This window comes from Falco rusticolus, chromosome 5 (assembly GCF_015220075.1).
Source record: "Falco rusticolus isolate bFalRus1 chromosome 5, bFalRus1.pri, whole genome shotgun sequence".
Classification (NCBI taxonomy): Eukaryota; Metazoa; Chordata; class Aves; order Falconiformes; family Falconidae; genus Falco; species Falco rusticolus.
This window is the reverse complement of record NC_051191.1, coordinates 41,790,449-41,814,303: the sequence shown is the minus strand read 5'-3', so window position 1 is coordinate 41,814,303 and position 23,855 is coordinate 41,790,449. Positions and strand designations below refer to the sequence as shown.

Genomic DNA, 23,855 nt, shown 5'->3' with positions numbered 1-23,855 from the left:
TTGATTTTCAGTTTAATCTGTGTTTTTGTTTTGAAAGGAAGGATGCTCCTACTTGTGCATACTTCTGAGAATTATTTCAGACTTTAATAATTGGTAATGAATCTTTAAAGACTGTATAAATCCCATTGTAAAAACTTTCTGTGAGGTGTCTTGTGGGTATGATGGTGCAGCATCAGTATCCTTGTGTTTGTAGAGGGATGAGTAAGACGCGTGTAATTTAGCTGATTTCCTCCAAAGTACTAGAATTAATATTCTTGTTTAGCTTAACAATAGTGTGTCCTGGAATATACGTGAAGTTATTAGTATTCAAATGCTTTTAAGTCTGTTTTCTATGGTTCTTTGTTCTCACTCATACTCCTTAAGTATTCTGTGTACATGCATTAGTTTTCACGCATAGTTTTGTAATAATTTTTTATCTCAGGTGTCTGGGACTTAAAGGGAACAAAGACTTTGTCAGAAATACACAAAAAGATGTAGAAACCCATAGAACCTGTACAGGCAATGAATAGAGTTTGATACAGTAGCTTCCCTGGATGAAATATTCAGTTGGTTGGTACTTTAAAGTGTAAATATTGAAAGCATTGCAGTTTTGACCCATTAGGACAACAGTACAGTGAGCTGATGTATTTTGTTGTCAAAATGTTTGTGCTGCAAGATGGAAAGTCACAGTGGAGGCAGTGATCCATACAGTTGTTTGCATTGACACTGCTAGTGTAGCAGCCCCATCACAGCCTGGTCTTAGAATCATGGCATTGATGCTGATGAAGGACAGGACATTGGTAACTGCAGGTGTTCAGGCAAAGATAAGTGCTAATATATCAGTCATTGTATTAATATAGCCCTCAATGTGTTGCCTCCATTCCTGTTGCTGTGATATATTAAAATGATGTGGTAAGAAAACTGAACCGGTGAGATTGTAAATCCTCATGAGAATACTGCTGTTGTGAATAACTTTATTCAGCTTATACATTTCTAGCTTTTTTCCCTTTTGAGGTGGGAGTTAATTTGACTTTTATGGTCAGATCTCTTTTAAATAATATTTTTTCCTTTTTTTTTTTTCTGATTTTAAGTCAAAATTATTGTGAACAGGTCAGGAAGGATTGGAAGAAAGCCTTTTCCTTCAGGTTATTTGGTATATGGGTTGAATATGGCTAGACTCATAGCAGTCATGCTTCTATTTCTTTTGAAAATCTTATAGTCTAATATTTGTTGTTAGGAAGAGACAGATTCTCTTTGAATCCTTGTTTTTTCTTCAATGCCTCCCTTGCAGTATTTTATGTACTGTTATGATGGATTTTTCCTTCTGCTTTTACACTTCTGTTTTTTCGTCTTACCAGTAGAGGACTATGTTTGGTGTTATCTGCCTGTTCCAAGTATGGGGGCAGGAGAAGAAAGTTACTTCTTTTTTTTTTTTTTTACCCCAAACTCAGTTTTATCTGTTTTGCCTTGTCTGGGTAAGACATACTGGGATCTCTTTGAAGCACTATGAAACAGAGCAAGGCGTTAAAAAGATTGGTCAGGATGAGTTTGGTACAATGCTCTGGGTGATGCTCTGTTTGTGTTGAGAAAGGAATGTACTCTGAATAATTAGAAAAGGTTCCACTGACAATGTTAAAGGAATATACTCTGAATAATTAGAAAAGATAAGGTGGGCATCTGAAGGAGGTAAAGGGGACCACAGTCAGGAAATCGTTGAACAAAGAAAGTTGAAAGGTTTACTCCACCTAGATCCCACCTATTATGAACAGAATGATTAGGTGTCAAAATCAAATGAATATGTATGTAAGATGTTGTAACCTCTTATGAAAACTATAAAATACCTAACTTTTCACTGAAAACTTTGGAGCTAGTTTATCCGGTGCGAACTGGCTAGCTCCCCAACGTTGCATGAAATAAATACCTTTGCTGCTTAAAGACAAAATTCGTCTCTGAGCAGTTACTCTGTGCTGTTTTGGCATCAACTATCAAATACGGATTCTAATGGTTGGAAGGAAGATTGGTGTTTTCTGTTTGTCTTTATGTCCTCAAAGCAGAACTGTTGCAAAGTTGGCCATGATATTTCTAGTGTTACAATTCTCTAAGCATCTCTTCTAGGTCTTACTCATACAAAAGTGTCTTAAGTTTTTTGTGGGTTTTTTTGAGAGTTTTCCAAAGCAGAGGAGAGACAGAATTGGCTGACACTTGTCAATCTCTGCCATTTGTCAAAGTAACAGTGTAAAACCAGATATATCCCAGTAGCATCAGAGATACTGCAGCTGCTTGCCTCTGCATTTACAGCACTGGCTTGTTTTTGTGCTTTGTTCACGTATGGCAAGATGTAGCCGTTTAGATTAGAAAGCTGTATGTTTTTGAAACAAAAAGGTAGATTCTGCTGAAGGTTGATGGCACATGCTGGAAAATTGTGAATCCTGGAGAGGTAGATATTTCTAGCTGTGATGAAAATGTATGTCTCAAGTGTGTGCAAACAGACAAGAATGGTGTACATAATCCTGTGGAATACTGGAGTGCTTTCATATCAGGGATTATTTTTTTTTAGCATACATTATTCAGAAAGAAAAAGAATAAGAAATTAATGACTGATAAGGAGAACCCAGTTGTGCAAAAAATCTAAAGTTTAAGTGACCTAAGGGCTTGAGGATGAAGCCCTTTTTGTATTGCATCAGTTATACTAGCATAGAGCAAGGCATAGTGCTGTGATAATCGGAGCAAAGCCATTGTTGGCAGCTGGCCACAGTGGAGCAGCTTGTACTCCATTAATAGAATGGCTTTTGCATGTGCTGGAGTGTCATTATTTGACAAAATTAAGACCTTGTTTTGGGGAAAACAGTCACCTCTGATCAAAAGTAGGAAGAAGTTGTTTAATACAGCAAGTGATTACATGTTATGATATTAAAGAAATATTAACTACTTTTGCTGTATATACTAATAGAAAATAGTCAATATGAGTGACAGTGGTGGTAGGTGTGAAACAAAAACAGATTATTTTTTTAAATCTTTTTAGAATAACTGTACAGAGAGAATAGATGCATCTAAACAGAGTGTAGTAAACTTGAGGTCTGATTTCTTGAATCCTTGTTAATAGAATCTTCTCATATTGATCCAAAGAGTTTAGTTTTTTCATGGTTGTTACTAAAGCTGATAACTTTAGGTCACATCATGTAAGAAATGGGATTTGTTTTCTGTAGTAACAGATGAAATGTGCTCAAGGTGCTGCAAAATGCATTTTCCTCCCTTTAAATGTTTAGGTTGTTTGATCGTCCCCCATCCCGTCCCCTTTTTTTGGGGGGGGTGGGGTGTCTTCTGGTATTTTCAGGTGCATCCTTACTTTCTCTCCTTGGTCCCAGCTCAAATTTGCCCATTTAGTCTACTATATAAATTTGGTCTCCTCTTAACTTATTTTCCTTACCAGCATTTTAAGCAATGTACTTGATAGTTGACTCTAACTTTCTTAATTTCATTCCTCTAAATGCAAAGTATTCTAATTTCTGAGATTGTATTTTTTTGTTCAGCCTGTTGACTTTTGTGATAGTGTATCTCGGCTTATTTTCCAGCTTATGTTTTTGTTTTGTCAAAGTACTGGTGATAATCCGTACTAGTTTCAGTGAGATCCATCAACAGTGATAAAAATAGGAGTGTTTTTATCAGCCTTGCTGCCTGACAGTGTAACAGAGTGTGTGTTGGGAGAGGGGTCCGCCGGAGTCAAGAAATTACTCCATATGAGTTATGCATCTTGCTCATCTTTATTGGCTTCTAACACTTCTTATATAGCCTCAATACACAAGCATGTTCCCAAAGTAAACATATAATTGGTTATTAGCCCCTAAGTGTGCACTGCTCTCACACCACTAATTATCATGATTAGAACAAGCATTCTATCCATGCAGCTATTTGCGTTAGCTATGTTTTAGCCTTGCGGTTTGCTACTCCCTTTATTCCCATTCCGCTCCCTATCTCCCTTGGCCTTGCACCTGTCTTCCCTAACAGCTGCAGCTTGTTACAGCCATGGCCTGTTAGTACAACAAAGTTACTTAGTCTCAGGATTCAAGAATAGATCAAGGCCACTTTCTTGTTAACTTCAGCACAATTCTAATTACAGGCCTATTCTAATTCCAGGCCTGGATTGTGCAGATCTTTAGGGATTCTATGGCCACGCTTCTGCAGCCATTCTTCTACAAGTGTGTACGTGAATGTCAGTGTCTGCTGCCAGTAATGTGTGTTGGCATGTTGGAGGTGGTTTGACTGACAGCAGCATGATGTGCATGCAAGCTTGCACTTAGCTTCAGTGGCACTTACCTGAAACGTGTTGCTTTTTGAGCATTCTGTTCAGTTAACAATTTCATTAACTGCTGCAGACAGCAGGGCATGGACACTGCTGTGTCAAAATGCAAAAACACCTACTTGAGTATCTCATCTGAATCCAGCTTCTTATATTTGCTGTTGGTCTAAAAACTGAGCGAGGCTTGCCATCAGGTACCAAAGTCTGTGTGTGCGTGAGGAGTGGATGGGCAGGGATGGGAGCAGGTGCCATGGGATGCTCAGGTGCTCTCCATCTGTGGGCAGGTATGGACAGAAGGAATGGTCTGCCTTGGGGCATGAGGGTCTAGATGCAAAACTTGATAAAGAGCCCATTATGCTGTTCCAGTGTGATAATTTTGTCATGCCTCATCTAATTCTGTCCCTTCCAGTACATGTGAAACACAGGAGTATTCAGGTACTGTTCTAGGTACAAAGAAAAGGTTTGTGGGGACAGTTTGGAGCAGATAGAGCACTCTCCCAGTGAAGTGGGAAGGAGGGCACAGTGTTGGCCTAAGAACAGTTAATGCATGTGTAGCCTCCGGTGTGATTTTTTAAGGCTTTAGCAAAAGTCCCCGAAGTAAGAGAATGAAGAAAAGTTGAGGCAGTTACTGTGAAACTGCCAGGAAGGTGCTTCTGATGGATATACATGACTAACAAATATGAGCAATGGTTTCAGAATTAGCAACTGTTACATGGAATGCACTAGAGAGGGCTATAGACCCTCTAGCTCTTGTTCTTACCAAAACCAGGACCAGCCAAACTGTTGGTTTAGTCTGCTTTTGGTTTATAATCTCGAGCTAGATTGATATGGAATGTTTCTTGTTGTGGAATGTACTTACGATCTGTTATAAAATGCAACAGTGTTTTAAGAAGATGCTGTGGTTCGTTTGTACCAGTGGTAGTGTCGAAATCTCTGAACATAAAGACCTACCAAAGGAAAAGCATTTGTTAAATCAAACTTTTCATTAACTTCTCATCATATCCAACTGAGTCTTACTTTTCTCTACTTAATGAATTTGAAAGACAGTTAAATAAATCTAATTTAAGGGACTATATTAAATATTTGTCTGACTGTTTTTAAGAAAGCACTTACAGTAGTTTCCAAAAGCTTTTGCTAACACACAGAAGAAAAACTGAGACTTGAGATAGTAAGAGATGATAAAAGGGAAAGAGGGCTCTGGAATTTATTAGGAAAGTGCTGTATCTGTACTAGTTTGTCGCAGGAAGTTTTTTGATACTGTGAATTCAGCTGAGTCGTTCTTATTCTTTCTTAATTGAAGGTAGTGAGTTACTCTGTACTAATTCAGACAGATTATGGGGACAATCAGTCGAAAGACAGATTTTTAAGGGTCTGGTTTACTTGAAAGAAAAAAGGTACATATGAATATATATGCATTTTTTGCTAACTTCCATTTCTTCCCTTTTTTGTAGGTAACCGAATGGATCTTCAGAAGCAGACTTGCTAAAACTGACAGAAAAGTAAGTATGTGAGTGTTCATTATTTTTCACAGAAGTATTTATCTGACATAGTGCTGTGCTGTTTGTAGTTAGTAAACCCTTTTTTCATGTTGATTCTTTATACCGATAATATTTTTATATAGCCTCATAAGCCTATTTCCAGTTCAGTTTTTTTATTTTGTGAAAGTAGATACAATGTTATGTATTTCTTCTTCTGAATACGTCCCACTGTTTCTTTTTCTTATTATTTTTAATAGCTAGATATAGCATTGAGAAGGGAAACTTTGAAAAATATAATTCTAGCAATTTCTTATCTATTTTCAACAATGTATAATATAATAATTTGTCACCTTTACAATCATCCAAAAGGTTTCACTTCCTCAAGTTTGTGTTGACTAACATAGCATGACTAGAAGCTCTTGTGGTCATGGTTTGTTTTCACCTGTATTTTGTTACTAATTTTGACTTTGAAAGCTACCTTTCTCTGGAAAGAGAAATTTTTGTGTTCTGCTGTCTCCAATTTAAAATAGGAAAAATCTGCATATGAAGAATGCATTTTATTTATGTATTCAAAATATGTAGCTTTGTTCTAACTGCCTGCTGTGTTGTAGCCTCCTTCCAGATGGTAGAGATGATGAAATAATTGTATCTAAGTTATCATATTATATAAAAATGTGGAAATTCTTCTATTTCATGAATAGTAGTTGAACTTTTACCAGAGCAATATCAAAATTTCATAAGATGTGTGTGTATGAATTTACATGTGCAGCTGGTATTTACAATATACATATTTCAAAAGAGCTGTTTATTGTATGCATAAGTCCTGTAGTTCTACCGATTGTTGCACTCATTTGCAGTTGTTCTTGCACTTACTGTGAGTTATTTTTGCTTAAAGTTCATTGATTACTTTCTATAACTAGGTATTTTTTAACTTTATTTTGAAAGGGTTAGTTTTTTTAAAAAATAGTGTACGTATAGGGCTCTTGCACAGTTCGTTATAACAGGGGAAGTCGAGGAACCTTTATTTCTGTGCTCGCTGTTCTTTCATCTATTCATGAGTTTGTGTTGCAGCACTCTCAAAACTAGCCAGCTGCAACAAGGCTTTTACCATCCCATACCAGGTTAACTTCAATAAGTAGTTCCCACACCTTGCCCCAGCACAATCACCAATCCCTCAGAAGGTTTCAAAGGTTCATCTACCGTCCATGCTGTTTCTTCATACTCTTCAGGCCAGTCCACCCCATTTCTTCCCTCTGCTGCATCCTTCTCCTTGTGTCTCCTACCTCCAGGGTACTCTCTCTCCTCCCTCTGCTTCTTCCCAGTCTCTTTTCATTGGCTTAGAGCTATTTAACTACTTAACTACTTAGCAGGAACCTGCCACAGCTGCACCTTGTCCACATCAGCCAACCCACCGCCCCTGAAGCCAGCCCACAGCTGTATATTGTTAATTAACCCAGCTTCATTCCTCTACAAGTTTGTATTTGGCTAATTGGATTTTTGTTGGCTTTAGTGGCATATCGAAGAGTTGAAATGTGGTCTGAAGGGCGATATGACTATGAGAGAGTTCCAAGGGAACGTCTCCCTCCAAGGATTCATCCTGATGTAAGTGTATAGTATGTTTCTTTAGCATTATATCGTTACACTGTACCTATATACCATGACTTGTACCATAAGGGCTGGATTTATGTACATGTTTAAGTTCCTAGTATACCCCAAGTTCTGTTTTTTCTCAAACATTTAAGCCAACAATCCACACAGAGATAACAGTATGCCTACAAAATTAAATCTTGTATTTTTTTTCAAATCTATTGAACATGTTTTTTAAAAAATTGCATTTGATAATTACACCAAAAAACTCAATTTCTTTATGTTATTAAACAGGGGTTTTAATAACTTCTGGAAAACCAATGGCCATACTATGTTATATTTTTCCACAGACTTTTTTTTTTTTTATGTCATTTGACGTGGTGAAACAACTGCTTGTCACCAATGCAGTTTTTTATTATGGTGCTTTAAGTCTAGAATGAAATGCGTTTTCAATATTTGTTATGAACATCCTTGCTAAAGAAGCTGTGATTTGCAGCCTTGTAAGGGAAGTGCTTATCAAAAAGTGTGTTGATGGAAGCCTACTTTGTAGGGATGGAGAATTCTACTGTATGTTATGCTTGTAAAAGCAAATGCAGAAGCTATGCTTACTCTGCTGTAGAATAGCTTGAGAATGGTTTTAGAAAATCTCTGTGCTAAAGAGTTGGGTAAAATTATTAATCTTTTTTCTCCCATGTTTGAAGTCTTTAAAGAAGAAAGAAAACAGGGTGTAGCTTTGTCTTTTGAGCTATTGCACTTAAATAGGACTTTTAAGAATACTTTTTGATATTTCTGTTTACATGCTGTGCAATGTACGTTTGTAAAAATAAAAATTCCAGGTACCTGTGCCTGTTATCTGGCTTTTCTTTTAACTCTTTTAAATGTTGGGATAGTAGCATAGCTGGCTTGGCATACTTCAAGGGTTCCCTCTACTGTATTTTCAGCTTGGTAACTAGTTACGAGTCTTCTCTATTGAGTGGTGTATTAGTGTTTGGCTACTCCGTGACATTTTTAACTTTTTACAGGCAGCAACAAAGCTGCTGCATTTCCAGGCACAGGGTAGTTAGTCAGCTGGTTCTCCACAATATTTATCAGTAATAGGACATGAAGAAAGGCAAAATCTATTTTCACAGATATTTTTTTTTAATCAATGTTTGACTTGACTAATGCAGTGCTAATTTAATTTAACCATTATAACAGTGACATTCCCAAATTCTTAGTCTTTCCGGCTGTCCACAGAAGAATGCATGCATGGCATATGCATTATGAAAATTTACTTTACAATTTAAAAGGTATGATGCATTCATTTTGATCCAAAAATTAACTAGATATAAAGCTATCCTTGAAATATTACATGTGTTTGGAGCTGGGGATGAAAAGACTAGCTGAATACACTCCTTTACCAGTCAATACTATCCATCTGCACCAAAACAACACCTGTAGTAGCTGGGCAAACCAAGACCTGTTGTCTGTCTGCCTTACTGAAAGATGTATAGGAAGCTCTTTCTCATGCAGCTCAGCTGATTCAAGGTAGTTGGCAGGCAGTTTCTGTCCTCGCAGGCCTGTGCCATTTTATCTGTCCACGTATAGAGGGCTGACTTTAATTTTGACTGGACAAGTAAAATGGAATTAATTTTATTCAGTCTGTGGATGTGTTTAGCAATGTGCTGGTAGGTTAGTGCATTGGAACTGAGGCATGTCAATGGCACAGAATGAAGTATCCCTTGTTTGAGAGAGCAAGAGACTTGTTCTGATCTGAACCGGGTACTAGTTATGTATCAAGTATAGACTGTAGTAGAAATACTTGCTTTCAGATCCTGGTAAACAACATAAAGTTGCAAGCCCTTGACCCAGTTAGCTGTAAGTGGGTACATCTCGGGCTTTCATTTAACTGTCCTTCTGTATGTCAGTATAGTTATGTGATGGGGACTTCTGGGTGAGGCTAAAGAATGGAGCAGTTTTATTTTAGCTTCAGAGCACATTTTCTTTGTAAGATGCCAAACTAAAAAAAAAAACAAAACAGCAAACAAAAACCAAACCAACATGTGGAGGATACTGAGTGAGGTAAGGGTAGATCAACCATTATGGCTGTATATGAATGTGTATGTAGTCTCTACTTTGCATCAGTCTGGCTGTAGGCTGGCTGTGGATTGCCCTCTAGTGAGTTTGTTGGGTGCTCTCTGAAATCAGAACTAACTTTTTTTGCATGACAATATTTAGGAGTTTGTGAATTTAATGTATTTTTCTACAAAAACTACTGGTACATTAGATTGTGACTTCTACCACTGTTAAAAAATCTAGTTTGATTATCTTTCCCCTCCAAATTGCACATGCTAACTCAGGTTTCTGCATTTATAGTTTGTGTTTTTAAGGCTCATGGAAAAAATATCTTGCTGAAGGAGGAAGACTTAAAATATATAATCTTGCATTCATGTTTTAACTTGCTTTTTATTTGCAGTTGATTCATATACTATAATCATATAATGGGCTCCTTGTTCTACAGATGTTACAGGTTTAACTTTCTTTATTGCATTCCTAAGTTAACGTAAAAGTCTCTGAGTATGTATATATGTGTATGTAGCTAGTGCTGAAAAAAAAAGTAGCTGATGCTTAGAAAGTAGCTAATGCTACTGCTTTAAATTTTCAAAAGAAGCTTAAAACCATGTTGAAAATTTTCCTTCTATAATTAAACTTGTAATGCCAAAGGATTGCATCTGAATGGTGTCCGAACCAACTAATTAGATTTAGTAAGTTATTGTGCCATCAGACTGTCATGACTTTTACGGTTTGTTGTTCCCTTGTGCTATTTCAGCTTTAAGGTTATTATAGTCCCGTATTATAGAAATAACTTGTTTTTACTTTTGTGTGTTCATTACAGATTTCCAGCTGTTAAAAGCAATATGATTTTTTTGTTGTTGTTGTTGTTTAGGATGATTACCATAGAGTGGTAAATGTTGTGCCCAAGAAACCACCACTTCTTGAAAGACCTGGGGATGGCAATTACAGTCGGTATGATGATTACAGTCACACTGAGTACAGAGACTATGAAGAGGGTCGCAGTTTTGCCCATGATCGAAGAAGCGGCCCTCCACACCGAGGTGTACGTAAGGTGATTCTTCTTACAAGTTTATGATGGTTTTTTTTTGCATTAGTGCTTGAATACTGAAAAATTAAAATGTTAGTTCAGACAGAGCATTGATGTTACTGCTATTCTGCTGCTATGAACCAAAATAAAATTAATAGAAAAAACATCTGGCTTTTGATACTTGGTGCTTTTTTGCAGTTACTGTGCTTCTAAGACTGTTGTGATTATATGGTAATAGCTGTTTGCTGCTGCTTAGGATTCCTAGCTGCTCTGTTGACTTAGAAAAGAGCCCTTATCCCCATCTGTGGAAAGCACAGAGTCTGAACTGGGAAAAGTGGCCAGAGGTCCTCTCTGTAGTGCAGTGCAGTTATCTGGATGAATAGAAGAATGATTGCAGAATCCTTCTATTTAACAAGTCCTTGCACGTGCAGCTTGTTGAATGATGTCTACCTAGCCTTCTAATTGGCACAGTTGTTCACTTGTTTAAATTCTGTCCTGATGCTGAATGCATATTTTTTTCTCCAGTACCTATACTTAAATACAAAATTTATGGTCCGTTTGAAAGGTCATTACTGTTGCCTTCTCCAACCCAGCTATTTGAAATTCTGTAGTTTCAAGCTATTGATGATAATTTACATTTCAATGAGGAATTTTTTTCTTTTTTTTAAGTCATGCCTATGTATATAGCTTGGATTTTTTTTTATTTTTTCTGTTTTTTACAGTATTGCAAAGTTGTTCTCTTTAGTAATGATAGAGGGGGAATATAAGAGGAATGGGGTAGAGTGAATAAACTGAGAAAAAACTTGCTGTGAATAATTGATACTTTCTTTTAGCTCATTAAATACTTTGGTTTTGCAGTAAATAAGTAGCATTTGGCAACTAACTGTACCTGACATCTGATGTTTAGATACATGTCACACAGTTGTTCTACATGTATGTTTTACAGGATGAATCGGGTTACAGATGGCCAAGGGATGATCATCCTATAAGTCGGCAGCCTGAGTACAGGTATTTTATAAGACTTTACAGTGGTGTCCTGCATGGACTGGGGCTATTTAGGCCATTTTTCTTTGTTATCAAAACAGTTTGTAGAGCAGAGCAGTGAAATAGCAGGGACGTAGGAAGGGACATTGTTAAAGTAAAAGATGATAGCGGAAAAGTGGTTTCTAGTTCTGTTGTTTGAAATGTGAATTAAATAAATGGTATGACATGAAAGTCTCTGTTTTACTATTTGTTTAGTAAGGGTAGAAGGCATAATGAGGGCATCTTTAGGCATATTAGCCTGGGACTGTAAGACATTTAGTGCATCTCCCTGGTTAGTCACATTTTTTACACGACTTCACTGAATTCTTTGGTCTAATACTTGCTTCCGTGACTGTAGTACCTTGAGGCCTCAATACAGTGGAGAGACACCTGTGCCATTTTGAAGGCTGGTGGGGTGGATGATAGGATCATGAAGTTCACCATAGCCTTGTTCTGACCTCCCTGTTTTCTCAGCTGGACTGATGAGTGGATATTTCCATTGGACATTATGTTAATTTCTGCGAACACTTCTTAGTGTATGCCTCAGGTTCCCATCCGAAATGTAAGGAATAATATTAAACAACAGGGCTGTAACATACATATGCTTGCAGCGAAGCTTGACATGGGATTATTTGATATGATAAATAAAGTGCACAGGGTAGTGTTACAGTCAATATTTATGGCCAAGGATGAAGCTCACTTTCAATATTCAGACAAGAATTACTTGTTAGTTTAACTGAAATATTAGTGGTCTAATCTAAGAATGTCATCTCATGGCTGTACTTTTATATGCCACTTCTCAAGTTGTCTGCTGTTATACCAGGCCTGTATTTCTGTATACTGCATCATAGTAGCTATCTCTATAAAACTATGGCTGTACCGTACAAAGATAAAGAAAAGAGTTAGCTACAGACACCAAACCTGAGCTGACAAGCTTGCTCAAAGCCTCGCTCTTGAGGATGTGGCAAACTCACTATGAAGCTGTTAAGTAGCAATGGCGCTACAGGGCTACACAGTTTATTTGTTTGACTGTGATGATTTAGATGTAGCATAACTATGTTATTACATAACTTCACTGTAAAAAGAAAATATCTTTCATATCCCATAAGGGTCTTTGTGCACTAGAGTTCTCTCAAGATTGAACTACTGGGGCCAGAAGCAGCAGTAAAAGGTTTTGAAAAATAGTAAGTGTTTTATAGAAACTTGTGTAAAAATTCTTCCATCTTTTTCTCCCACTGTGGAAGAATCAGGGTTGTTTAAAGCTGAAAAACAACAGCAACAAAACAGAATTGAGAAGAGTGCCAGGCAGTTTATTTTACGCAGAACAAGAGTGACACCCAGTGGTCAAAAAGATTTTCTTAAATGCATCCTGATTTCTTCTATTTAAAATGTGAGGATAAAATGTCAGCTTGTTTTGTTGAAGGCTTGAAAAATGTGTTTTGTGATAGTCCCATCTGAGTCTTTATTATACATTTCAGAATATGTAAATGTTACACAACTGCAGTAACACTATGAAAGAACTTCATGAAGGTGCTTGGTCCAGTTGAGGCTATGGGCATGTATTTGCAGTTGAATGAAGCCCTACTGATTTATTATATAAATATGGATTAGCATGTCAGAAGTCTGATTTTACTGTTACTGTGCTCTTCTGTACATAATCTCAGATATAAAATTCTGTGATCAGAATGTTAAACAGTTGTTGAATTGCATGCTTTGTAAACTTAACTATGATTTTTTGCTGTTGAGCTATGTAATGATCTCAACAGATGAAATTGAAGTACAGTATTTGGTATATGTTATCTCCTGTGGTGAAAATGCTAATTACTTTCTATTTCTAATTACTTTCTAGTTACTTTCTATTTGCACTATAAAACATGAGATTAAAAAATTATCATATGCAAAAATGCTTTGTCTTTGGATATGATGAAAGTTACTTTGGGTGAGTTTTTCTGGAGTACATATCATTTTTTTTTTTTTTCCTCTGAGGTAGTAGAAGCAGATTAAGATTATTTTAACCAGAAGTACTTTTTAAAGAATTGCATGGAACATGGCCAAAACAAAGGTGTCAGTGTCTTTAGGTTCACAAATATAAGTCTTACAAAGTTAATGGGTTTTCATAGTCAGTACAGTGATTATAAATATTAAAAATAATAGTTCTTTTATTGACAAATAATCCGTTTTCTTGAGTGTTCTTAAAAACTCATTCAGCAGCTAAAAAAGTGCTGTAAGAAGTTGTTTGTCGATGTGATGTTTAGCATTTCCTCTTAAGCATTAATCATTCACATTTTCCTGGTTTGAATTTTGGCAACTTAACTGTCAAAAAGTAGTTTCTGATCTTTTATTCTTTCCATTTTTCTTTCCCCATCTTTCTTTGGAGTGCTGAAAAGCATTACTCAAAATTTTCCCAAAGTAAAAGAAGCTGCTTATCTGGAATATAAAAAAATCCTTAAATGATGCAGAATTTTGGGAGGTGAAAGTTTCCTGTGTTGAAGAAACCAGCTGTTAGATTGCTGATGTTGTTTCTTTTGTGGATTTTTTTTATTGTCTTTTAAGCTTCTTGTCTTTTCCTTAAAAATAGGAAGTGCATGCTTACTTTGCAGTTGCACAGCTGTGGCTTGAGCTGTGATGTGGCTCTGGATCAGCAGCAATTCTCCATGACTGATGAGAAGATAGTTGAGGTTCTATCACTTGGCTTAGTCATCTTTTTTCCTTGCTGCCTTTCTTCTTGCAGTGATGTGCTCTGGTTTGCAAACAGATGTCATTTGCCAATAGTCTACCATTGAGCAAAGCATTATTGTTGCTTTTGCGCTTTCTGGACTGCTGTGTTCTTGAAAGTTGTTATATGTAAAAAAAAATAATAAAGTAATTCAGAGGATGTGCTGGGCATAGATTTCAGAATAAGTTCCCATCCCTTTTTTTCTTGTTCTGACTTAAGGGATTCTTGCTGGATTTCTGAATGCCAGGAACTGATGTGACTTCTGTAACCTTACAGTCATAGCTTGGTTTGAAGTGCCTCTTGGTTCAAGCCCAGTTGTTATGTATAAAGAATTGTACATCAAAGCTGAATCTTAGTTTGGAGAACAGAGAATTTTCTGCACACATAATGACAGTTTTAATGTCTTGGTTGCTGATGCTATGAGAACTGTGAAACTTGGGAATGATGAGAGGAGTAGAGATCAAGTAACACATGACTTCTTCGTACGTTTATCTTTTACTGATGTTGATCATTTCTGGGTCTGTGTTACTACTTGTCTTTAGTGATGTATCACACTCAGTTATTCAAAGCACTTGAATTCTTTTATACATGTTAGATTTTTTGAAAAGTTGAAAGGAACTGTGCTGTTGAAGAACTCCAGTTTTACAGTATGGGCCTCATAGCAATGGATTTTTCATACAAGTTCATTTTTATAAAGTCAGATGAACTTTTCAGTTTGAAATGCTTTAGAAGACTGTTAGCTGCTGTTCACTTTAGTCATACCAAATTTTAATCCTTCTGAGTGCACAAAGCATTACTTCATGCTTTTTTTTTTCAGCCAAACTGAGTTCATAAGATGTGAAATATGTGAAACTTGGCAACTTAAGATGGGTAAGACTCATCTTCAAAGAGAAGTTACAAAATGACGCACTTGTAAATCCCAGCTATACATGCATTAAATTTGATCCTTAAAATTATCCGAGGTCCAGATTTTTGTAAAATGAGGATTGCTATATTTGAGACAAAGTACTGTGCATCAGTAGTAACGTCGGTTCATATAATACACTCCTGAGAAGTGGCTCACATAGGACATTTTTAATATCTCCTCTCAAGCTGTTGATCTGAATAAGTCTTCCTTTGTTAATGAAGGAAAATTGCTGCTATTACTTGTGTGGTTTTGTTTTTTGGTTGTTGGTTGTTTGTCCGTCCCGTGCCCCCCCCCATGCCCCATGTCCTGTATTAAATTAGGAACTAGTTGTAGTACAGTCTTTAATACTAATGCATTTATATATATAAAACAGATCTGCTTGTCTGTGGAGTGCACAGGAAATACTTCGTAATAATAGAAATAATAAAATAATTTTGATGCTAGAAAGAAAACTGACAAAATATTGAAACAAATTTAAACAATGATCTGTGAACAGCTAAGATTCACCAGTCAGTTCTATATTTTGTTTTTGAAATCTTTTAAATCAATGGCATATTGCCTTTCCTTTGAAGATTTTATGTGGCTTTCTGAATGATAAACGTGCAGTTACATCTTTAGGGTGGTAAAACATAATATACCCCAGTTTTTGTAGATGCATAAACCTTCACAGTGAGATTGTGTTTACCAAAGGCCATGGAGAAAATTGGCAGGAAAGTGTGGGATAGAAGCTGGCAATCCTGGCTTTCAGATCTCTGCTTGAACTACCCTTCATTTAGTGATTAACTCTTTGCAGGTGCAGTATGTGATGACAAGATGTTCTAGAGGAGTGGTCTGAACATTGTACACTAAGAAGAAAATTGTTCTTTGGCAAGAATGGTTATTTTAAACCAAAACCGTTGATGGGCGAGTCTTCAGATAGAAGTTAAGGGTCACTGACTTGTCTCTCAATAAAGTAGGATTTAATATTCAGGGTTCAGATGTGCCATAGGCCAAGGCAGTTATCTTTACATTATCACTGTGCAATCACCTTTGAATTACAAGGGGTAACTTATATGTTGTGTTTTTCCCCTCCCTGTATGTGTTCTTTAATGAGTGAAAAACTGAACCTGGTTAAATATTTTATACTAATTTAAAACAGTGTATTATATTGAGGGAGGTCTTTAGGCCTTGGATTTAAACTTTTTTGTAATGTAAACCGATCTTTGTCTTGCTTATAGAATAGAAACAACCAAAGGGATTTATGAGATGGTGCTAAAAATGTACATAAGTGTGCTGTTCTGTTGCAATATTTGACAGGTCTTAAGGGACACCATACAAGAACCTCATTCTTCATTTAAAAACCTATGTGGAGGGAAATAAATATGGCAGTTACCCAAAGAAAATGTTCTTGCTTTTGACAGAGATTGATAAGCAGATTTCTAATCATATTCATTAACACATGCCTTTTTCTTTTAATAAATAAAATCTCTGCCAGAATATTGAACCTCTCAGGTATTCACACAAACTACTAGAGTAACTTGTTTATTCATATACGAAATTACAGTTTCCTTATAGTAGGTCGTTGTGGTAGATTCGTTATACCTGTCTACAAATCCAGGCAAGGACTTGTCTGTTGAAATCTTTAGTTCAGAAGACCCATTGTATTAGGCTGCTAGCTAAATTAGTTTACCTTGGCTTATGATATTTTTGGGGGGTGGAGAGGGGCGTTAGAACTTTCTGGAACAACAGAATAGATAACAGGTAAGAGTAGATTTTTTTTTTACATTAAATATTTAGTGACTTCCTGTTATACTTCATGTCTCATGCTGCAGTCTTACCGATTCAGTAGTTGCTATATTTTCTTTGATGGCTATTTTTGATCCACCACCTCTTTAGCTCTTTTGTGCTTGGGACAACTGGTTTGTTTGCAGTCAGATTTCTGTTTTATAATTTGATTTTTTTGTTACTTGGCTGACATTATATATGTCTAATTCTGTTACTAATGCTTTGGGTTCCTTTGGACCATGGTTTTTTATTTTGAATGGGTTTTAAGAATGCAAATTTTCTCATGCAGCTACCACTTAGCATTTTAAGACTGCCCTGTACTGAAGGTGGTGTATAATTAAGAATATAGCCATCCACTATTGCAGGTCATTGCAATTGAAAGTAAAAAAGTTTCAATTCAGACAAATCTGGTTTTGTTGCTGTGATGGTTCTCTTTCCTTTATTTAACTTACAACCCAGAGACTTAAAACTACATTATGTGGGCACTGGCTGTTTTCCTGCTAAGAATACTGTGTTAAAGTAAGTTTCTGCTGTTATTTATGCTGGTGGGACTTGGTTTGTATCTAGAAATATACTAGGAACTTCTTCAAAGCTAGACTGCTGTCACTCCACTTCTGAAATGTTTGTCATTTGAGAGAATGGGGAGAAAAGGAGAGACTGGTGGATAGGGTTTCAACTGTAGAATATTTTTGCCTCGCTCTATAATGTAAGAATAGGAAGAGGAAGTAAAAATTCATCTTATTTTCAACTGGATTCTTTGCACATTTCAGCTAATTATGGGGTTATTCTGTAAGGTGACTGTTGCTTTCACTGGCAGCTAGTTGTAGTTGTTCAGTGATTGCTGTTTTAAATAATTTGCCTAATGATTGACTGTGATCTTTATTGAAGGCCTGTTTTCTTATATTTCTTTGTGGAATTTCTCATTCCAATTCTAAAAAAAAGGTTTTCTCTAGAAAATTGCTTACTAATAATTTTGTTCCTTTTAGAGGGTCTTGCAAAACTCTGGTTTAATTGTTTATGCAGTTTCCATCTCAAGTTGAGGAGAAGGAGTTTAAAGTAATTATATATGCTGTATTGATAACGTAAATTCTTTTTCTTTTGATCATTTCTCCTGAAGAGCTTCTGAGTTCAGTGCCAGTATTCCTGCCATTCAACTGAGACCCTGGAACCTCCTGCATGAGTCTGTGCTGTGATTTATTATTTTTTTTCTTTTGTCCTTCTAGCTGGTGGGAGACTCCTTTGTTGCTGGTTACAGAGGGTTCTGGCTGTTCTGTTTCATTTCAAAATAATGTCATGGAAGCTTTGTTTTTCTAGTCAAAACATTTCAAAGTTTTTCATATGGGAATTGTCACATTAGTAGAACTACCCACTACCTGATTTTTTTTCTTTTTCCTGCTAAGCTTGTAAATATACAGCATCATGCAGTAGAGCTTACCCTTTATATGAAAAGTAGAATGGTTCTAAATCTTGGGTTTAACTCCTGCTGAAAGCCATAAGAGAAAACTGGATAAGCTTGTTTTTGAAAAGCATAATTAGAAATAGGTAATTTCAGTCTGATTATGTGTGTATGGTATTTATTATTCTTTGGTCCTTTGAAATGTTTCAGTTACATTTAAATATGGTCTGTATGTTGTGACTAAAGGATTGGCAAAATATTGTTTGGACTAAAGACAGGTAGTATCTTCTCAAAGAACACTTTGCTATTCTTAAAAACCTAGTCTCAATTGTTGTTGAATAAGGAACAGCTAGGTAGTAAATTGAGTTGTAAACATTTATTTGATAAAAATTACAGTAAACACATTGAATTTGGTAACAAAAAGCCTAGAATTTCTCATCATGGCAATTCTCAACTGCTGTCATGCATTTATTCAGCTTGCTTTTGATCCAGAGCTATGTTATGTTTTAAAGATCTATGACTTTTTGTGAGTACAACTGTTTCCTGCTGCAGTTTTTCTAAGAATGTAAATTGTCATATGAAATTGATGTCATCATTATATTTTTTAACAGTGATTATTGCATGAGAACTGTTTACTACAGCTGTTAGTATGTTATGATAAACGTGTAAGGGAAAATTTGATAATGTGTGCAAACTCAGTTAAATTTTGTCATAACAGATTTGTTGCTTAAAACTAAGTCACATTTTGGGAAAATGATTACTTTCTTATCAATGATCTTTACATAATGCTAATAAACTGTAAGGAGATCCTCTGTTTCCAATGTATGATAGGGCAACATGCCTAAAGATTATATACCTTTACACTGTAAGATCTTGGCTAACACTTTGCTTGAAAGAAGACTTGAAAAAGCAAGCTCATCTGATCCAGTTTTATAGTTAGCATTATAATCAGGTGGTAGATGGTATCAAACTAGCAAGTTAATGCTGTATTGGGAAATAATGAGGCAAACTCCCATGGGTAGCATATGATTATTCTGGAAAGGTTTCCTAACAAATATGTTGAAAAACAGCTTGGTACTGAGAGACAGTGGGGAGAGAAAAAGAAGGGAGTCTCCCTTCAAGTCCAGACAGCTACTGTTAAGATGGCATCTAAGTCAGTCATGTCAATGGCCAGCCAATGAATTGGCTTAATGAATGTAGTCATGGCTTTCTCAGGATGGGGAGTATTGTCAGAGGACTTGTACGTAATTTCCCTTAGGAAGATAGATTTTTCATCTGTTTGGTTCCAGGCACTTGTTATGTTTTGAATATACTAAACATTACAGGGAATTTAGTTCCCATTGAGAGAGGGTGGGAATACTAGGATACAGTAAAGGAGAGGAAAAAGTTTGGTGTTACAGATAGCATAGACATCCTTTTGTTAAGCATTTTACTGCAAAGAGAAGGTTTTTGATATGCAATTTCCACCTACTGCTGCATTTGAGTGTATTATGATCAACACCTGAGGAAAAGTTCATCAATAAAGCAATTACATAATCTCATGCCATTGGTATTATTTTTAAAAAGTGATGCTGTTTTTGCATGGTAACAAATTATTCTCAATGCTAGGCTTGACATTTATTCAGGATATATGCATGTATAACCATACAAGGTTCTTTCCCTTGTATATGAAGCTTTGTAGTATTAGTTTGTGAGTTGATAAGAAATGTTTTTGTCAAAGTGGAACTCAGTGTTGACACCATGACATACACTTGTGTCAGCCAGCTGTGGGAATGTCCTTCTCTTCTGAAATCTGACTTTGAACAGTTGCACGTTAAATGAAGTCCTACCTTACCTAGTCTACTATGCCTAATTATTTTTGGAAGTTATTTTTGAGAATGTGTTTATACAATTTGGAAGTAGAATGGGAAAGTTATTTTAATGAGTTACAGAATGGTTTTGGTTGGAAGGGGCCTTTAAAGGTCATCTAGTCTAACCCCCCTGCAATGAGCAAGGGCACCTTCAACTAGATCAGGTTGCTCAGAGCTCCATCCAACTTGACCTTGAATGCTTACAGGGATGGAGCATCTACAGCCTCCCTGGGCAACCTGTTCCAGTGTTTCACCACACTCATAGTAAAAAAAAAAAAAAAAAAAAAAAATCTTCCTTATATCTAGTCTGAATCTACCCTCTTTTAGTTTAAAACCATTACCCCTTGTCCTATCACTACATGCCCTACTAAAAAGTCTGTTACCAGCTTATTTATAAGCGCCTTTTAAGTACTGAAAGGGTTGCAATAAGGTCTCCCTGGAGCCTTCTCCAGGCTGAACAACTCCAGCTCACCCAGTGTTTCCTCATGGGAGAGGTGTTCCATCCCTGTGATTGTTTTTGTGGCTCTCCTCTGTACCTGCTCCAACAGGTCTGTGTCTTTGTTGCGCTGAGGGCTTCAGGGCTAATGCAGTACTCCAGCTGGGGTCTCACTAGAGTAGAGCAGCAAACCAATTTGGTTTGATGAAGTAGTAAACAATGTACATGTTCTACAATTTTTATCTTACTAGATGCATTTTTTGGAAGAATTGTGTACAAGGATTATTTAATGTAAAGGATTACGTTAACAGGAGATTGAAGTGACAAGCAATGAATTGTCTTCAAAAACTCACTTCAGCTACTGTTAATTTTATCCGTTACTAATACTCCTTTCTATTTAACAGTATGCTGTTTTAAAAAATTATCTTTGCATCTACATTTATCTATCATTACAGCCAGAATATTGTTTTCAGTGTTACTTAGATATGTATGTGTTGTTATTTTTGAGTCTTACTGATGCTAACTTTTAAGTACTATAAAATTCTGCCAAGGGACCTATTTTATTTATCATAAATAAATAACAGTAATGAATGCAGTAAGGAGACTGATCTTCCAACAGTAAAAATCTATTTCCACAGCAGTTTAAACCTATCTAAGCTGGTGCTGTGCCAGTCGTTCCCTCTCCCTGGTACTGTTTCAGGTGGTTGTACTCTTCAGTGAGCTGGTCCTGCGTGCTAACTCACCACAGTCAATTAAATAATTATCTACCAGTTTGGTTGCCTGCGAGAAAGCATCAATGCCAGCTTAGGCATGGAGTAGTAAAATGGATTCAAGGAAGGCCGGGAAGATTGCGCTTGTAGCAACATCAGTTTGAATCAGTATGACTTGTGGAGCTATGTTCTGAAGTTAACTGTTGTTAAATCACTGAAATAACTGAAGACATACAGTAGTTACTGAAGGATTTTTAATAATGAATTTACCCAAGTAGCATGGCTTGTTTTTGTGTTAAATAAGTTCATATTTGTAACAGATAGGAAACGACCTAAAAAAAAAAAAAAAGGCAAGAGATACTGGTGTACATTATAGTGATTGTAAACTGTAATCAAAGTGAAAGAAAAAAGCAAAGTGGGAACAAAAAGGTAAAGCTATGTAGCTGAATAATGTATAAGAGAAAATGTCTGTCTTAACTTGGGGCTTTGTGATTCTGAACAAACTACATACATGACAGGAACAAATGAGAGCAAACAAAGAAAAAAACTGGTTGTGGTACAATAAATTTTTTCTTCATATACATATAATGTCTTTTATCTTGAGAAATCCAAAAGCAGAGGTGGTTTGCTAACTTTTATTTAAATTTGTTATGCAAAAGTCTGTACCACTATTACAAAACTGGTGCATAAATGAATGAAACTTATTTGACCTAATTGTTTCAGATCTCACTTTAAGAATAAAAGCATAGCAATTTGTGGAGCATTTTTCTGATACAGAGAAAAAAGGAGTGTTTTTCTGATTTATAGATCTCATTAAGGGATTTGGAAAGGGGGAGAAAACTAAATATAATATGGGTATTGTGTGACAGTATTACTGACATAAGGTATTACTGCTTATAAACTTCTTCCACAACTTGCTCTTTCCTTTTGCAGCTTTTTATTGATAGGGTTAGAAAGTCAATCACAAGGGCTGATCAAATCAGTATGTATTACTGCAGTACGCTACTTGTTGCTTTCTCTGACGAAAAGCCTTAAGAGCTTCTTTAGCAGATATTTCATGGTTCCTGAGTTCTGTTTAAAAACTTTAAACGTATTCTTTGCGAAAAAGATTAGTAGTTTGCTGACATAAAATTCATTATGCCCGGAAAAATGTAGTGCAAAAATATATCCTTCTTCCTTTCAGGTCCTTAGTGTGTGTAATAGACAACTGCTTGCCTGCATTGAATTGCTCGACAAGCACTGAGTGTGAAGTAAAAAACAAAACAAACCCAAAGGAAACCCCCAAACAGCCCCCCACAAAAACCACCAAAACAACACCCCCACAAAACCAACAAAACAAAGAACCCCACTAGACATACACACACCCACACCCCCCTTTCATTCAGAAACAAAAACATTCTTTTGTTTTGAATTTTGGCAGAATAAAGTTGTGTGACTCTAAACAGCATGTGTTTTCCTCTGCAGTCTCATGCCTTTTTCCATACTGATTAAGATCTTTAAAAATTGAAATTTATTTTAAATATTTCATAGAACTGTTTACTTGTGTTTCATAGTATGTTATTGACCACACGTGCTTGTTCTCAATACCTTTATGCTTGCTTTGGGGTAGTACTTGGGAATGTTTTCCATGTCCTATACCATCAATCCCGTGTCCTTTGGTAGCACAGGGAAACTTTCTGAAGTAATTTTCTCATGTGCTGGTCTCGGTGCCTGAGGCAGGATGACAGCAAATGTGCAACCACCTACTTAGGAAGGTCTGTCCCATTAGAACTTTCTCTAGAAGCAGTAATGATGACCAGTTTCACTGATCTGTTATGGTATCAGGAGAAAAAAAAGAAAGAAATATGTGAAGATACTGTATCATGCTTCCTGTCTTCCTTCCAATTTTAAGCTTGTCTGTTGAGATACAAGATTTGAATGGTTTCCATTTTGAATTAAGTCTATTTAGGATTTGATTCAGTTGGTACTATACTGAGAAATTTTTTCGTTGAACTAGTTACCTGAACTGCTTGACTGTTCTGGGGTGACTGCGCAAGAAGTTGAGAGTATGAGATCCAGCCCAACGATAGTGTCTGTCAGTAAATATTTGATCGGTGAAATTCTGTGTTGTTGTAATTGTTGTAGCTGTTAAAAGAAATTGTAACTTGGTCATCACTTCATGCCAATACACACTTTGGAACTTCAGTCCTATGATTTATTTTCTATTGCAGAGAAATTGCAGAGACTTACTTGGCCCTTGTTTTCAAAAAGAAAAGAGGCCAAGATCACATGCATTTGAATGCAATTATTTTGTCTAATTTGCTCATGGTTTGTCTAATAAACATATTTTGTCTTTATTCTGCATACAGTTGTATAAAGCTGTTTGCTCTTAATTCTTTGGAACTTAAATCTGTGTTTTTCTGGACTCGTAACTCTTTCTTTTTCCTCTGTCCTTATCTGTATGCTTGACCATACAGAAAGAGAGTTTGTGTTTAAATATACTTTTATTGTGTATGCTTATCTTCCAGCAAGTTTAGTGAAGTACATTATTGATGACAGTAGAAAAGAGCGTACTTTTTACTAAGGATAGAGAGGAGTATGATCTGATCTCCAGTTTTAGCTGGGTACATCGTTTTACTATTCAATTATAG

General features: G+C 36.2%; 1 protein-coding gene across 5 annotated transcripts in view; it reads left to right on the top strand.

Moving 5' to 3' along the window:
* Positions 1-23,855, top strand: part of PPHLN1 (periphilin 1) — a 72,175-nt gene that overhangs the window by 588 nt on the left and 47,732 nt on the right. For 3 of the 5 annotated variants that reach the window (XM_037389421.1, XM_037389419.1, XM_037389418.1), the window contains exons 2-5: positions 5,728-5,775; positions 7,265-7,356; positions 10,268-10,447; positions 11,370-11,431. In XM_037389421.1, coding sequence (XP_037245318.1) covers position 5,775; positions 7,265-7,356; positions 10,268-10,447; positions 11,370-11,431 — 335 coding nt within the window. In that variant the 5' untranslated portion in view covers positions 5,728-5,774. The remainder of the gene's footprint in view (positions 1-5,727; positions 5,776-7,264; positions 7,357-10,267; positions 10,448-11,369; positions 11,432-23,855) is intronic. The other 2 variants (XM_037389420.1, XM_037389422.1) reach the window with 1 other exon arrangement.